Genomic DNA, 17,300 nt, shown 5'->3' on the forward strand with positions numbered 1-17,300 from the left:
ACTCTGATGTTCAACCACAAGGTGGCGCCAGAGCACGTTCCCATTATATTAGCTGCTCGAAGTCAACGCTTCCTCTCACCGCCTATACTGGAACCATTTTGAGGACATCTCCTGTCGTCGACTGTCTGTTGGTTTGATGTTTCAGGATCAAAAGTGCACCAGACAGTCAGCGCAGAGTCAGACCCACCCATACATAAAAAAAAAAAAAACAGACACACATAATGGAAAAAGGCAGTTTATTGCAACACAAACAAAAAATAACCAAGCTTTTAAAGACATCATACTGCGGTATTGGATGAAATCAGATAAAATAAACATATGTGATAGCTTAAGACTTGATAGAATCAATCAACAGCTGCGCAGATTTAAACATACTGAAACTGTGTTTTGATTACTACAGCAGGAATGATATGCATTTTCAAGGTTTGCAGTCCCCAGCTACCACTTTGTTACACTCATTAAAACCCCTTTAAGTGACACAGTCCTCTACCTCACATGGATTATCTGTTTCTCTTAAAAAGGTCATCACATCTCAAGTGTCTGCATCCAACGAGAGACTTTCTGGTTACATGATAAAAACATGAAATGGAACAGGCCCCTTAAATGCACGTTTTCATGGGAAGAATACTGATATTCAAAGATCAGAATATAATTTCAGGAAGAAAAAAAAATGATGCTTTGGGAAAGGTAGGAACTGCATGATCTTGGATGGAGTGATTCACAGATAGTACAAAAAGCGATTGTGGGAGAGTTTGAGCGGATAAGGCAAGGAGAAAGGAAAGAACCAAGAGATGGATCTTTTCTGCTTCGCGATGACTTCCCTCTAATGTGTACGAAACAAAAATCCAGAAGTGGTGTCCTCCCGTCGTGTTGTCGTGGAGACGTGTGGTATTGCGGGAATAGGGTTATGGTCGGTCGTGGTCAACGCAGCATCACCAGGCAGACAGGCTGGGGGTTAAATCTCTCTTGCTGTCGTCGGGCTCGAGCTCCTAGCTGGGAGAAAGCGCAGGGCTGGGTTCGGTGCTGATGCTGACCAAACACTCGCTGGACTTGAGGCTGGCCAGGGACTTGGAGCTCGGTAGAGAGGCCAGGGAGCCGCACAGGCCGAGCATGGAAGGAGTGTCTTCTTTTCCTGTTGGGACAAAACAGAGAGAAAGAACAGTGTGGCAAAGCTGCTGATCACGCATAGTTTAAGCTGCCCACATGAAACACCATACACAAGATTCAAGCCTGCCTTTGTATGAGGATGTATGTTCATGTGCATGGGTGGCTGCCTCTGAAGGCCTTTTATACAGCAGAGGAATGAGCACTAATATATTCCCCACGCAAGCAGGATTACTGTTACTTAACAACTTTTTTTTGCACTGGAATTTCAGTAAACTGTTGCTAAAACTCAAAATTTACAATTTTACAAGTGCACAAAAATATAACAAATCACAGAACATTTGTAACCTCTTTCGGTCAAAATATTGCAGCGAGTCTGTTGTGAGGAATGTCATTCTTACCTGCTGCACTCCAGGCAGCATCTCCGTTCTGTCTCCCATCTATTTTCTGGCAGTCGGAGTTCAGGCCGACTTCATTGGTGAGCTGTTCCAAACTGTGAAAACTCCTCCTGGACGTGAGAAAAAATCATCATCATCATCATCATCGTCATCATGGTAAAAAATAACTGAAGCAATGATTTGAACATTAAGTGCATCTAAGAGCACTTGCTTAGTTGCCTGCTGCGAACATCGTGCCAGGTTACCTGCGGAAAAGCTTGACATCACCCTGGTTGTTTGGGATGGTAGACCACTGGTTGACCAGCGGGATAGAAAAATCTTTAGCCAGGTGGGAGGAATCACAGGGCATGAGGGCAGAGCTGCGTGGAACACACAGTACAAAATGTTCAGTTTAGATGGGATCATTTTAAAAGCTCCTGTGGGGAACTCGCCGTTTGTGTGGATTTTGGCGCCCCTTTTTGACAATGCAGAACATCTAATCTCTTTACTGATCTCGTCCTGTACATGCTTAAGTCAGAAAAAAATCTTCTCCTGCTTTCTTTTAAATAGCAAACGGATCTCTCACTGTTAATACGTCAGGATATTTTCTCTAAAACTTACAGCTGCATCCAGATGCTTGGTCATTTTAAAAACTCCATACACATACACACACTGTACGGCCCTTGTAAGCTTCTGTGTGTTTGTGAGAGAAAGACCAAATTAAGGTCTTTCAAACAGGACTGATGAGGTCTGGAGGCTCATGGTTACAGATGGTGCTTTTTAATCAGGCTAGTGTTATGCAAAGTTTTGGTGTGTGTTCTTGTGATTTCTTACAGTTGTGCCTGCAGCTCCAGCACAATGGCTTCCAGCTCCTTCTTCTCCTGTTGACTTTGGACGGTCAGCTCCTCCACCTTAGCTCTCAGACACTTGTTCTCTGTCTCTACGTTCTTCAGCTGTGACTCTCGCAGGCGGACCAGCTCCTCCAGGTAACCCTGCAACAGGACAATCAGGAGAATGTGGGTTTTGTGCGCTTGAAACCAGGGAGAACGTATGCGGCATTAAGTTGCTCCTAGCAGTGTGTAGTCACCTTCTGGGCGTAGACGATCTTAAACCGTTGCTCCATCTTGCGACACTTGTTGCTCCAGCTCTCCTCGTCGGTCACCAGGGGGATGTAGGGATGCTCTGGGACACTCTCCTCGCTGTTGCTGCTGTCCACACTGCGGCGGTCGTCCTCATCACTCAGGTAGTCGTAGCTACGGATCAGAGAGGCAACGTTATCTCAGCGTCGCGTACATACATACTGCTAAACATAAAGTGACAAGAACAGCCGGAAGAAACTCACCTCTGAGTAAACTTCAGGTAGGGTGTATAGTCAATAACAGCCGGGGATTTCCCATCCAGAGTCTCTCCCTTTAAGCAAAAACTGCACAGGAAAAAAAAGAACACAAATAACCCTAAACATGGAGTTGGAAGCCTGCATGAGGTTGTAAGACATTTATGATACATATATTTTCAAAATATAAAATATAAATTGGTTTGAGATATCTTATTATTTAAGTATAGTCTGTTTAAGAGCCATATCTTCTTCTTACTTGGACTATTCAATTCCATCCATTAAAAAAACCCAGTAGTGGACTTGTGAATTAAGACAGCCTGTGCATGAGCGTTTACTGTGTGTGTGTGTGTGTGTGTGTGTGTGTGTGTGTGTGTGTGTGTGTGTGTGTGTGTGTGTGTGTGTGTGTCTTCACCTGAAGTCGATGGCACTCAGGCCAATCAGCATACCAGTCAGCACAGTGGCCTCCTCTCTCAGCATGATGGCTCCATCATCGTAGAACCTCCTGTCAGGGAGAGCGAGGTGGTTATCACCCGTTATGTAAATGAAACGCATCGTATTGTATTGTACTGCATCGCATATGATGTGATATGTATTCTTCTACAATATATTGGGTTTTCTAAACAGACCAGCACTTTGTTCTGAGGCAAAGAAAGTGATGTTTATATTTTATTTAGCTTTTCACACTAAAAAAAAACACCAAGAAGAAGATAAGCAGACACCATGAAAGTGTAGCATTCCAGTCATGTAGAATTAGGGATGCATGATATGGGTCTTTTTTCAGCTGATACTGATTACTGATAATTGCATCTTGTGGCTATTACCAACAAAATAACCAATATTTCATATTTTAACCATGTAAAAAAAGTTTTCCTAAGAATACAAAATGCTAAAATGTAAGGAGCACAGACAGACTGATTGGTGCAAAGCTGTTAAAACCCTTGTTGGTATCATGGTGTCTTTCCTTCCATAGTGTTTGTTACAGAGATCCCTGTAGAACAGTTCTCCGATGGCTCCATCTCATAAGCTCTAAAAACTCAAATCTGTCATACAGGTGATATAGTAAGCCGTTGACGATTTTGTACTGATGTCACACTGAAAGGCTGATATCACATGATAATATATCAAGCATCCCAACCTAGAAAAAAGAACTGGGCTATGATGAATAAAATCAGATATGAGCAGATCTCAAATGTAAGATTTAGTCTGACCTGGTTGTTCTTGTGTCCCTCAGAGCAGTGGACACATATTCAGACAAACGTTTCTCCATCAGCGCTACTCGAATCCAAGCACGCCCCTGAAACACAACATACAAAGTGAGTAGGAACAGAGGGGCCCTCTTTGCTGCTCTGTCCTGCAATATCTCACACAAATACACACTCAGCCTCGCAACACTTTTCAGCACACAAGTATCCTTGCCTTGGCTCCTGATGTGCTGATGTTCTCTATGTTTTCGATGCTTGCAATGCAGTTGTTCTGCACCTTGCTGCATGCCAGCCGGATATATTCCCAGAAACTGCGCTGTCCGTCTGAGCTGAACCAGCTCCCCGAACCTGGTCGAGAACGCACATCAATGAGTCAGTCATGCTCTGACAACAGCTCACACATTCATCACGCAACAGCACAGTTAACATTCCATGATTAAACATTTTTACCTTTCTCGTTTACATCATGAACTACACAGTGGATTTCCCTTTTATGCCTTACATACCTAAGTTTGTACTGTCTAAAGTGTGTCGTACTATAAACTGATTTGTCTATCTTTTCCTGTGCCGCATCATGTTACCTGCAGTGTTACCTTTGAAGCGGTGGCTTAGTATGTGCTCTAAAATGGCAGCAAAGTTAATGAACTCCTCTGATGAGTCATCTATGGGCTCTGTTGTGTACTTTTCGAGGAGAGTCTTCACAGAGAATCTGAAATAGAAGAACACAGAGAGAGAGAGAGAGAGAGAGAGAGAGAGAGAGAGAAATTCAAACAACAAGGCAAGACGGCGCAATAGAACAAAATCTCATTTGCATATATGTGAAGGATTTTTACTTTCACTTGGTTGTGTGCCGCAGGAGCTGATGATATGCAAACGTGTACTGTACCCATGCAGACAAATGTGGTACTGTATGTGAACCCTACAACAATAGCGGGGAGAAGTTTTTTTCTTTTTTCTTTTTTGGGAACCACGCCATCTTGTCACACTGAGGTCACCCCAATTGTCTTGTGTACAGCACAATGTACCCCTTCAGTGCTTTGGCAGTGTTATCGTGAAAACAATACAATTAACCCCCTGTCTTTCTCAGCCTTTGTGCATGCTGTGCTTCCAGGTCCCTTTGGGTCTTGTCTCTCTGAGGGACCGGCAAGCATGAAAGGATGATCAAATAATTCCCTCCCCCTCATCTATACATTGTGCTCTGATGTATTTAGGGAAGCCGCTGTAGCTTTTTCTGTTTGGTTTTTGACCTCACACGATCACCCTGCGGCACTATAGGGAGCTATGCAGCTTGAATGATAGGAGCTGGGCATCCAGGCACGGGCTCGGGCTGACTGCCACCGCTACAATGGGCAACACAAGCATTACAGAGGGCAAGACTGCACTGGCAGTCGGAAGCACCTCCATAGCCAGGGGAAAGACTACCGTCGCTTTAGGCAACTCCTCCATCTTCAGGGGAGTGACCACCACCTCCATGGGAGATTCCACTATCCAAAGGCAAAAGACGACTCTGGCTCTGGGACGGGCCAGCTTCAGCCGGGGAACCACAACAACCTCCTTCCGGAAAGCCTTGATGTCCAAGCGCAGGACCACCTAGATGGAAAGGACTCCTGAAGCGAGGGCTAAGACACCCAAGGAAGCCAAGCAGTCCAAAAAAGACTCTAACAATGAGTGGAAAACCACATTCTCGTCAAGCAAGACCTCCTTCACCAAAGGCAGGGTTTCGATCCTGAGGACTAAGTACGCCATCTCCTGGGGCAAATCCTCTGTATCCTGGAGCAGAACAACCATAACTTTAGGCAACACCGGCTTAGCGGTGGGCAAAACCTCTGTTACACGCGGGGAGACCACGAGCTGTCTCACCACTCTGACCTTTACCCATGGGACCAAGTCTGTGTCCGTGTTCAAAACCACCCTCACCAGGGGCAAAGAAACCCACAGCAACATCTACTGGGATTTTCATACCTGATTCCTGCACACACTTACTAACCAAAGGATATTTCAGTCTGGTCAGTTTAAGCAGGTCAGTAGTAGTAGTTTAAAAACAGCTGTTGATGTTTGTGATCAATGTGTTTCAGGAATAAACAGTGTGGCATCAAGGTCAGTGTGGTATCGTCTGCTGCCTTTTTGCACAGGGCACAAGAGGAGATGTAGATCAAATGGGTTTTCAATCAAGAGTGAGACCTTCCGTAGCCATGCTGAGGGTGTTATGCAAAGTGACAGCGACGAGATGATGCTTTATGGTGTGTCTACGTTGAAGGGAGGGAAGCTGTGATACAACCATGTGAGATATTTGTGGAGACACAATTGACCGTGTGTTTTTCATCAGCACCATTGTCCTGTTCATTGTGTATGTTCGGCCATCAACATGCCTACATCTTTGGTGTAAAGTGGTATTTTTTTTTCTGTTTTTGTTGATGAGATTGGTTGATGTTGTGAAGTCTGCATGCATTTCCATAACTATAATGCCCCATTGTCCACAGTTATGAACCAGAAAACCTGAAAGCTGGTTGATGTAACAATGCTTATAAAAGTAACATGTCAAACAATGCTTGGCTTGATTGGTTTGTATATAGATCCGAGTTATTCTTTGATCTAAACATGTAACTGGTATTTAAAAAAAAGACTCAAATGACCACACCCATATTTTTAATGTAAGGAAAACACAATAACAGGGAAATGTGCAATCAAAGCCTCGACTACATCTGGAGAACATAGAGACATTTATCCTTTCTATTATCAAATCTGACACTGAGCGACTCGTTACACATATGGTGTATACGGTCATACACATAGGCTATGTCTTACAATCAGAGGCTATAGGGAACAATGGTCCAGAAGAAAGTGATGTCACCGCGGATAGCTCCCTTTGCAACAATGTGTCCTTCAACCGTCCGGTGTCGTCGTTGCGATGGGACAATCGCTCCACTGTCCCAGTCCGCCCAGATAGGCTGTGGCCACCTACGGCTGCCTCTGTCTATTCACAGGGACACATGGGTGGTATGTGGCCTTCCAGAGCCCACGTCGATCAACTCAACGAAGGCATTATGTTACACGGGGGTCGTGCTATCCACGCTTAGCATTCTGGTGTGCTCTGGATTGCAGCTGATGTTACTATTATCCCGTGGGGCTGAGCAGGGTGTGCTGCATGAGCGTGTGATGCTTTTCATCGAGTAAGCTCCGAAAACCTGCCGTCGAATCTGGGTCAGGAAGAAGAGCTTCTCCCCAATGGGCAACACCAGCTTCAGCGAGGGGAAGACGGCCCTAACCCTGGGCAACACCACCATAAAGAGGGGCAAGAGCAAGCTGGCTATGGGGAACTCTTCAATCACCAGGGGCAGGAGCCAGACATCTCTCGGCTCCTCCACCATAACCAGCGGGAAGACCAAGATCTCCCTGGGTGGTGCCTCCTTCAGCAGAGGCTCTACCACCACCTCTTTTCGGAAAGCCCTCTTCCCCAAACGCAAGACGCTTTAGGTGAGAGGGAACTTGATCGTGGGGTGGGGGGACTGGCACAAAATGTCACAAGAAAACTGCACCATCACAGAAAACATATGGACAACACTACTGCATCTCAACAGGGTCTTTTTCCCCTGAGAGCGACAACTGGATTAAATTTACTTCTGGAACTTTGACTTTTTTTTCTTGCCGGATTTATCAAAGAAACAGGTCAGTTGTGTCTTAATTCCATCTTATTATTGGCAAAGACCAAGTATGTCAATCAGATTTAAAGGTTTAATAGAGCTCAAGCATCTTAGGCCCAAAATCACACAAAATGATCCTCTATGCAGATGATGTTAGTTTGTGAGTAGGCTCAATGGGGCCTGGGCAGAAATTAACAAATATTGTCTAATCTACGCTCCCTGCAGAGGTATGTTATAGATCACTCCTTTGTCTCAATATGTCTTATCAGAAAAGAGTTTCCCCTTCAAGTTTAGCTGGATATGACATTTTTTAGAGGATCTGAAATCTTAGAAACTTGGTCGATTAAAACTAGTGATTCACTTCCTCTTTTTGCTGACTTCCATTAAAAAAAACAACCCTTTATGAAATCAAGAAATACTCCAATAAGCTCAGAGCAGAGCCCTTGGATAACTGTCAAGTTTCCCCATTGGTTCCCAGGGCCCAGTGTGGGAACAATTGTTTGTTAGCCAAGCTACCCATTTGTTGATGTTATACCTATAAAGCAATCAAACCATAAAAAAGTACACCTAAAGGCCTCTCTGAAAAGATTAAGTGGATGCTTTCTTTCAGAGCGCCGGTTAAGCAGATGTTTTTTTTTCCATTATCTGAAGTCCTTTGATCTGAAAGGGAATTGCTGGCATGCCTCAAATGCAAATATATGGAGTGGAATGGCAACATGCTCTTGGTACGATTTGACACTGAAAAACAACTGCAGGTCCTTCTGACAAGCTTCTTTTGTGCCCCCTCTCACTCAGCCTGGATCGCTGCCAGGCCCACTCTCAGCTCATTTGAAATGCCCTCTTGTTCTCCTCTCTCTCCCCTTTACTGTACTTATCTGTCTGATGTTTACATTGATGAAGTATGTTTGAACCACAGCATCACCTGGGATGAGCAGAACTACATTTAGCAGCAGTGACACCGTACCTTAGCACACACAGATTCACAATAACTTCCTCAGCTTTCATGTTTTTCCTCCTCATTCCCTGTAATCATTTCCCTGACTCCTTTCCCTCTCTTTCTTATTTCCTGTTTCTGTCTCTCCCTCTCTCTTTATAGTCTTGGCATAAGCAGCAGGATCAGATGACACAGGCGGACTCCTCACTGGCTGCAGCATTGTGTAACACCAGCCAGTGCTGTATTTTTCATCCTGGGCTGTCAGGGGATCATTCTGTCCTGTACTGGATCAGCATAAAAAGTCAAGAAAAAGAATGCCATGAGTTTTTGATGAATTTGAAGATGAGAATGAAGATTTGGGTTCAATTTAAAGAGACTAAAAGGAGTGAAAATGCTATTGCAGCATGATGTGTATCCCTTGCTCACTCTCAGGCCCCCTCTGTGGAGTGTTCAGGCAAAGTGTTTTATGGTCAGCGGAGGTGTAGAGGGCTAGGTGTGCAAGATGTGGAAAGGCTGTTGGGCTGAGAAGTAATGAGAGGGTAAATCAGACATTTGAAGTTGACAGGGGGGGGGAAATTCACAGGATGCCATGAAGAAATTGCTACTGAGAGCATACGTATGGGAGATTCCAAAATGCTACGTCAAACCACTGAAACACTGAAAAAAAAAAAGGTGCAGCTTTAGAAATCAAGGTAAAGCTGCATGCTGGAAAACACTTATTCCACATACAAAAGTTCTAATAAACTGAGAGAAGTATGAAACTGGTACCTCTCACTATCAGAGAAAAGAATGAGCCTCCCACTTGCAGAAGCATGTGCATGAAATATTTAGTTTACTATGGCACAGAAGATTTCATTTTCTACTCTCAAGCCACGCCCGGGAAGAGCTCAAACCTTTGCCAAGATGCACCATACCCCTGATTCTCCCTCCTCTCTTTCCCTGTTCCTTTTGTTTACTGGCAGCAGCTGGAGGGATAAACACCTCAGATCAGATCTTGTCAAGTCTCACTCATCTATCTATGTTTTCTTAGGTTCACCGTGTCCACGGCAAAACTGCTCCTCAAGTCATGGACGACAGCATGAGAGCTCTAAGCCAGACTCAATCAACAAAAGAGTCCATTTTAGACTAAATGGAAAGAAATTGCCTTTTTGACTATTGGTCTTCAACGTTTTGTCAAATTCAGCTCAGGCAGACAAACTGGAGGTGCAGGAAAAATCTGACTGACTGCAGAAAGCCTCAGTCCTGCTATTATACGATCAAACCTGTTGCCAGTGGAAACAGCACAAAGATACAGTAAATCACAATGACACTGCAGTCACCGTGGACATGTTAAATATCCTCCAGTCTCTCCAACACCATTATGATAATGTTCCTTTGGGTTTTCTGCTACTGTAAGGTCAAAAAAATGCAGCTTAAATCATGTGTGTTTCATGCATTATACCTGATGTCAATTCTGATATAAGGGGGGAAAACATACGGCAGGTTATGGGCTTTGTGGAAGCATCAGAAATGACCCTTCTCAGACAGATTTTACTGCAACTTTTGACCTGACAACAGAAGTCTCTTTTATTATTTTCTTTGTGGTTATACTTGGACCTTTAAATCTTGTTTTCACTGTATCACGGCCCTTGTTTTGTAACATCCTTAAGTCCCTGACCAAGAACTCATGCAGAAACTGTTCTTAGGGCAGGTTCAAATATTTGATCAGGTTTTCCTTTATTGTACACAAATGTCCATTGCTGTACATATGTGTTTCTAATTGAAATTATATTAAGTATGATACCAGAAACAAGCCAATGAAACATTGAAAGGACATTTGTAAGTTTCTGTGCCTGATACTGGTGACCCACATAAAACCAGATCATGTATATGTTGTATGTCTTCACCCTTAAACTGACTCGGAACAGTCCCACAAAAAGACTTAACTTCATCCAATGAATTGGTGGGAAATGTAAATGTTAATCTGTGTGTGCAGGTTGTGTTTAAAAAAAGGTATCATTTGACAGTGAGGGAATACAGGTCAGACTATATATACACACATGTATTAAGAGAAAATAAAGGTTTGGTCAGGTGTACTAACACAGCACTAAAATCTGCTTAGCTACTTTAGCCAGGCCGTGTGTCTCAGCAGCAGGACGCAGCGTGAATCCTGCATCCTGCACCAACATGAAGTCCAGTCCGCTTTTATGCTCAGCCAGAGGCCTGCTGCTGATTCAGGATCTCTCTCCAATGAGATTGTACGAACACACAACAACCTTTGACTACTTGAATCAGCTCTGAGCAGAATGGTATCAAAGAGAAGAAAACAATGAGGTCAGGCAGCAACACCGCCGCGCCTGGAAGAAGTTGCCCTCCAACTGAACCTTATCAAAGTCATGTTGTTCCTTAGAAAATGGAAAGAAACTGTTTAGTAAGCATTACTGACCCGAAAGCTTTTTGATATTCATTTCCGTCTCGTTCTGTGTGTTTGTCGTTTAATACTTAAATGATTAAATGGGTTTTTAGCACAGTCAGTACAAACTGAAAAACAGCAGTCTCTTTGTGCTTTTTCTAATCTTTCTCTGTGATGTAAGTCCCTGTGAAACTTTTCTTTTTTTTTTTGCAGGCATGCTGTGTGTAATGTTGTGTGTTTTGCCATACTGCATGTGCCACTTAAATGCAGACAGAACCTTGGACAGAAAGGTACTGGAATAAAAAGGCTTAATTGTGTGTTTACTAGAGAGTCTGGACATCATTATTTTCTTCCTCCTACTTGTTTTTTTGGGGGCTTTTTTTTTTCGAGGGGGGGGGGGGGGGTGACCATGATAAGGTCATGGCCAGAGAAGGATGTGGATGTGTGACGTCTACTTTTCTGAGTGCACTCAAATATATGATGTCGCTGTCTGTCAATGTCATACATTACTTTTACATTACTAATGCGACAATAAATAACAGAGCACATTCAGAGTATCAAAATAAAGTTGAACTCATTCTACAAGTCACAGAGTATTAAAATTTGATTAGAAAGACAAGGTAGTTATAAAATATATCAACCAAATTATTAGTTATGACGAAAAAGTATTGATTTTTTTTTCCTTTCAGATATGAATAATACTAAATGATTTTGAGAAAAGGTTTGACTTTCTTTTAACTAAAGCTCCCATAAGTTAATTTACGGTGGCGCCACCTTTTGTCTCTTTGCTGACTTTATCCTGTACAATCGACTTAAAAAAAACAAAAAACAAAAAAATCTCCTACTGCTGATTAATAACAGGCAAACGTGTCAATTTGCTGTTTTTTTCAGTGCACTGCTAATCTCCTCATTTGACACCTACCCTGCAGCAGCCGCCTCAGGCATTAAAAACTGCTTTATAAAAATAGTTTATCTTTATGCTGATGGTCTTGTTTGCGACTGGAGGTCAAGTGGAGGCATCAGTATCAACCAGAGAAAAACTGGAGCTTTAACTTTAAAGCTTCTAAAATATAAGCCTGTGACTCATGATAAGGAGAAGGTGTTTTTTTTTAGCAAGTCACAAAACATATCTGGATACACAAAAAACTGAAACAACAGCTGTGTGAATACATATGTCAAAGTGGCAGTACTGTGAGAGAAGCCTCTGTAGTTGCCAGCGTGACATTTGAAATCTGACTCCATTAGCACGATCGACTGGACATCAACACATCATGATATCGCTCACGAGGCGTTTACAGCCCTCGACTCTCTTAAAACTGTTCCAGAAAGCGATTCATCACGCTCATATTTCATTGTCAGACTTTCTATCACAGTCGATCGGCACTCACTGTACTGAGCAGGCTGAGGGCCACTGATGGGGGAGGAGTCGCTTTCATCGCTCCAAATGCCCTTGTCCCACACAGACACTCAGACTGACTGTGATGGAGGAGGAGACCTGCTGTTTTCTTTTCTCTCCAGCTCCATCCTACGACTGACAATATAGCCACCTGGTCTCATTACTATCCTCTGACGCTGCATGTGTCAGCAAGGCCAGGCATCATGCACCTTTAGAAATAAAATAGACTTTAATATGAGAGGTTTATAAATGTCACATTAACTATGTCATCTTCAGAAAAGCATAGCATTACATAGAGTGCATCAGGGATGTAAAGTTGCAGCAAAAATCTATCAGAGAAGAACAAATACAAAATTAAAGGACTAGTCTTGCTATTCTGGTAATAGGTCGGGTGTGATGGTAGGGGTACGTGAAGGTGAAATTGAACCTGCCTCCACTATAACCAACCTTTTTCTAAAACAATTCTGCTTTAAATCTATTTCCCTATCATCATTCCCTTCAGATAACAGAGCTGCAGTGAGCACAATACATGTTTATCATATTGTGAAAATGATGAACTGAGCAGCTTGCACGGACAGGTAGCCTATTGCCAATATTAGGCTCCAGCTTGTCTAGGGTGTCGTGATGCAGCTTCTACCTGCAGACCGTGATGAGGTTTTTTCGCTCCACGCCGACGCTCCTCGCAGAAGCCTTTTTCGATGTCAGACCCATAGCCATTGCTGTCTGAATACAGCCCGACTCCATCCAGCGGCGGCCCCGGGGCCTTTTCGGGATCCGTGCCCAGGCCAGGACCCCTCCCTCCGCGGCCCTGTGTCCTACAAACACCCGCTGTCCGACCAGCCACGGATGCTGCTGCTGCTGCTGCTGGAGGAGACGGAGGATAGCAGGACACAGAGGGGACCAGCGTCAAACAAGAACCGGTTTCAAGTACAACTTCCGTTTATACCTTTCAACATAAAACCACTATTAGACTACTTAACGTCGGTTTAATTGTACTGATTCCATAGACTGTAAATATTATTACTGATTCGTAAAGGTTGTTTTTGAATTAAGTGTTATGTTTTGTTTTAATTAATATTTTGTAAAAGAGGGGCAGATATTATAAGATTAATCTTCTTTCTGCTCCTTTTCATTCAAAATTTGCGATTTTATGTTTGTTTGTTTTTCTTAACTTTATTGTTTTTATTTTTTGAATGAAATAAAATTGACAAATAAAAAAACAAATAAAAAATAAAAAACGTTACATCTATTTTCACATTATTTCAGTCAGTGGACGTCATGCCTTCACGCATTTTTGTTTGGTCGTACAAAACAGAATTTGAGATGTGAAATCTAAAAAAATCAGCAAATAGGCTACACATGTTTAAAGCTTTGGAAAAATATATGCTTATGTATATTTTATTTATAATATATGTTTAAACTGTAGCCTATTGTTTTAACTGCACAACTGCTGATGGTACTTAGGTAGGTTATTTATTAATGAATAAATTAGTTTATTTATTATTTATTAGTTTATTAGTTAGTTTACCTGTTAAGGAAATACCATATTCAATTACTAAAAAACAAAGATACATTTTCATCTGGATGCTCTGTGGAAACTATAATACAGCAATAAACAGTAGCCTACACCTTAATGCAGGGGTTCTCAAACCTTTCAGCCTGTGACCCCCCAATTTAACTGTGCAAGAGACTGGGGACCCCAATTGTCCCATGAGGTGCTTCGAACATTTGACATTGCACACACTATTAGGCCTCTCCAAACACTGGCGTTAGAACAACACCACACAACAGCCGAAACACCATCACGTATTTTCAAATCAATTGGTGAAATATGCAATTTTAAACCATTTTCCATTTTTAAATGTTTTTGGAAGGAGTATCGCGACACACCAGGGGGTCCCGACCCCCACTTTGAGAATCACTGCCTTAATGAATAACTTATGGGATGTAAAATGAAGGATTACGTCAAAGTATTTTTATTTAAATAATGATTGTATATGTATATTTATATTACCATATATTATATTTTAATGTTAAACTGGATATGGGCAGTGGTAATTTTCTTCTTAACCAGCAGGGGGCAACAAAACAAGCTCGTACTTTAACTTCTCCGAGACACTAGAGGGCGCTGTGGTGATACTGATACTGTTTAAATACTGAAAGAGGCAAGATGGCGGAATCTGAGGAGCCAAAGAAGGGCCCTTGCACTTTTTTGTTTAAAAAATCGACTAAGAAGTTCTCCGGACGAAAGAGAAAAGCAAGCGACAGCGACAAAGGTATTAATAGTTACTACTTCAGCTCATATTCGTTGTTGTGTTTACATTTTTAGAGTGTAATTTCCTTGCGGATGCTGCAGCTTTGTAAACGGCCCTGATGTTTTCAACCTGTAATGAGTTTACAGTTCGTTTGTTATGACCGACCTGCTGAATGTTCCTGCCTTTTCTAATGACTTCGAGTTACCCGATAAGAAGCTTTGTCAGTGGGGGCAGGTAACCCCGTACTTAGTGCTGCGTTACAGTTCCGTCGGAAATTGCAGGTTTATGGGCACTGCTATCTTTCCATTTAAATTCACATATGAGTTGGGATATATTTATTTACATCGGCAGATATAACATGTGGTCAAGCTGTGGAAGTAGAAGTTATTGCTATTCCCTTTTTTTTTTTTTTTTCTCCAGATGACAACAGTGATGAGGACCAGAGCTCTGTGGTCAGGAAAGAACGCAAAGGCCTCAAAGTCAACCCCATGATTCAAAGGGTACCCCGATTAAACATTCCCTTTATATCAATACATGTTACAAAATCCTTCCACGTTAGTAATGAGATTAGCCTAACCCTGGTTTTTGTCCCATTTTAAGACAAAGAAGGTGGAAAAAGATGCTGTATCTACCAGTGAAAGTGAAGAAGAGAAAGAAGACAAGAAAATCACTGTTGCTTACAAGTCCACACGATCAGCAGTGAGTTGACACTTGTGCTACACATTTTTAGTTTTTAGGCTGAAACCAAGAAATGCAATGCTTAAATGTTTTTTTCTTGGTTCCGGGAGAGTGAATAAGAAACAGTTTTGCACTCCAGTCCCGATTGTTGAGGTACCAGCTCTTGACTACTCCAATAGCCTGCTCATATTAAAGACATATTTTGTTATCCATTTGCAATAATGTTTTTTTTTGAGCTCTTATAATGTGTGTGTTTTTTTTTTTTTTTTCCATTTACTGTTTGTTTTCGCAACGTCTGCAGAAATCCATCTCACGCTCTTTTCTCTCACTTCCCCCCCCCCCCCAAAAAAAGAAACCAGAGGGACCAGAGGACATGGGTGCAACTGCTACTTATGAACTGGACACAGAGAAAGACAAGGACGCTCAGGCCATTTTTGAGAAAAGTCAGAAAATCCAAGAGGTAAGAAGAGACCATGTTATTCTTAAAGCCTCACTTTTTTAAAATTGCTTCACATGGAACTTGACTAAGTCGAAAAAAATAAAGTCGACTATCGTCTAAAATTTGTCTTCAAAATTGATTAAAAGTTTCCCTCTCACCTTTGTCTCCCCCAATAGGAGCTAACAGGTAAAGAAGACGATAAAATCTACCGCGGCATTAATAACTACCAAAAATTCATCAAGCCAAAAGATACCACCATGGGAAATGCCTCCTCTGGCATGGTCAGGTGAGTACTAGGCAAAGACATACTCGTGACACGCTTTTTCAGGAAATCTTCACCTTTGAATGCTAAGATGTGATCGTTTTTGTTGAAACAGAAAAGGACCAATCAGAGCCCCTGAACACCTGAGAGCCACAGTGAGGTGGGACTACCAGCCAGACATCTGCAAAGACTATAAGGAAACTGGGTTCTGTGGTTTTGGAGGTGGGTGTCTGTTGTCATCTGTTGGGTGACTATAAAAAATAAATACAAATAATTCAACCGTTCTCCTTCTTGTTCTCTTCTGCCATTTAGACAGCTGCAAGTTTCTCCATGACAGATCGGACTACAAACATGGCTGGCAGATTGAGAGGGAACTGGAAGAGGGCAGATATGGAGCAAATGGTGAGCACGGGTGACAGATTAGACTGTCAGTTTTCTTTTGGGTCTGCATCTGCACTCTGTAACAATACTGTTTGTCATTTAGATGATGAGAACTACGAGGTGAGCAGCGATGACGAGGATTTGCCCTTCAAATGCTTCATCTGCAGGGAGTCCTTCAAGAATCCTATTATTACAAAGTAAGAGCCTTTAAGGTCAAGTTATTTCTATTTATTTATGGTACTTAATAGGATTTAGGTTTTTTTTTTTGACAAGTGTATTCAAATATTGTTACTGACAATATCTGATTTATGCTTTTAAGCAACATTCATTTGTTATATTCCAATAATAAATGTTTTTTCATTGTGCAGGGCATTGTTTTTTTTTTTTTTTTAATTAATTGAGTCGTATATCTCTCAGGTGTCGGCACTACTTTTGTGAGGTCTGCGCTCTCCAGCATTACCGCAAGTCCAAGCGTTGCTATGTGTGCAACACTCAAACCAACGGTGTCTTCAATCCGGCTAAAGGTAAGCAGGTTCTGTCAACGATATTTGAGAAGGGAGAAGTTGTTGTTGGTATTTCATTGAAGTAGACTTTATCCTAGCCCTGCATGCTTTTTTTGAGCATTTGTAGTCAGTCAGTTTTGCGTTCGTGTTAGGAATTACTTTGTAATACAAATGTCATATGGTAAGAGAGACAAAGGGAGAAGATCAACCTAATTTATTGTTGTCTGTTATGTTGCCCTGTATTTCAGAACTGATGGCCAAGATGGAGAAACGTCAGGCCGCAGCAGACCAGCCACCGTCAGAGGAGGAAGATTAACATCATCTTCACCTCTTTAACCCCTATCCTTATGTGTTTTTCCATGTACGTATATTCAGAATAAAATATTTTTTTCTAGGCGGT

At 42.2% G+C, this 17,300-nt stretch overlaps 3 protein-coding genes across 4 annotated transcripts in view; 2 read left to right on the plus strand and 1 right to left on the minus strand.

The window, feature by feature from the left end:
* limd2 (LIM domain containing 2) overlaps positions 1 to 17,300 on the plus strand; it is a 119,124-nt gene that overhangs the window by 70,979 nt on the left and 30,845 nt on the right. The gene's annotated exons all lie outside the window — the stretch shown is intronic.
* On the minus strand, positions 222 to 13,288 carry LOC132995549 (RUN domain-containing protein 3A-like). Of its 2 annotated transcripts, none has more exons than XM_061065575.1 (11): positions 13,020 to 13,288; positions 4,601 to 4,728; positions 4,234 to 4,367; positions 4,026 to 4,111; positions 3,230 to 3,319; positions 2,824 to 2,904; positions 2,569 to 2,734; positions 2,316 to 2,473; positions 1,748 to 1,861; positions 1,506 to 1,612; positions 222 to 1,132 (listed from the first exon to the last, which is right to left on the minus strand). In XM_061065575.1, the coding sequence occupies exons 1-11, from the start codon at positions 13,124 to 13,126 to the stop codon at positions 990 to 992; spliced, it is 1,314 nt and encodes a 437-aa protein (XP_060921558.1). In that variant the 5' UTR covers positions 13,127 to 13,288; the 3' UTR covers positions 222 to 989. The 2 variants fall into 2 exon arrangements, with proteins under 2 accessions (XP_060921558.1, XP_060921559.1); XM_061065576.1 differs by having other exon boundaries at positions 4,613 to 4,728; positions 13,020 to 13,287.
* rnf113a (ring finger protein 113A) lies at positions 14,505 to 17,296 on the plus strand. The gene is made up of 10 exons (XM_061065587.1): positions 14,505 to 14,658; positions 15,058 to 15,137; positions 15,238 to 15,336; positions 15,668 to 15,775; positions 15,931 to 16,040; positions 16,132 to 16,238; positions 16,329 to 16,418; positions 16,501 to 16,594; positions 16,815 to 16,921; positions 17,149 to 17,296. Exons 1-10 carry the CDS (start codon positions 14,553 to 14,555, stop codon positions 17,214 to 17,216), a joined length of 969 nt encoding a protein of 322 aa, XP_060921570.1. The 5' UTR covers positions 14,505 to 14,552; the 3' UTR covers positions 17,217 to 17,296.

This window comes from Labrus mixtus, chromosome 20, assembly GCF_963584025.1.
Source record: "Labrus mixtus chromosome 20, fLabMix1.1, whole genome shotgun sequence".
In the NCBI taxonomy this organism is placed as follows: Eukaryota; Metazoa; Chordata; class Actinopteri; order Labriformes; family Labridae; genus Labrus; species Labrus mixtus.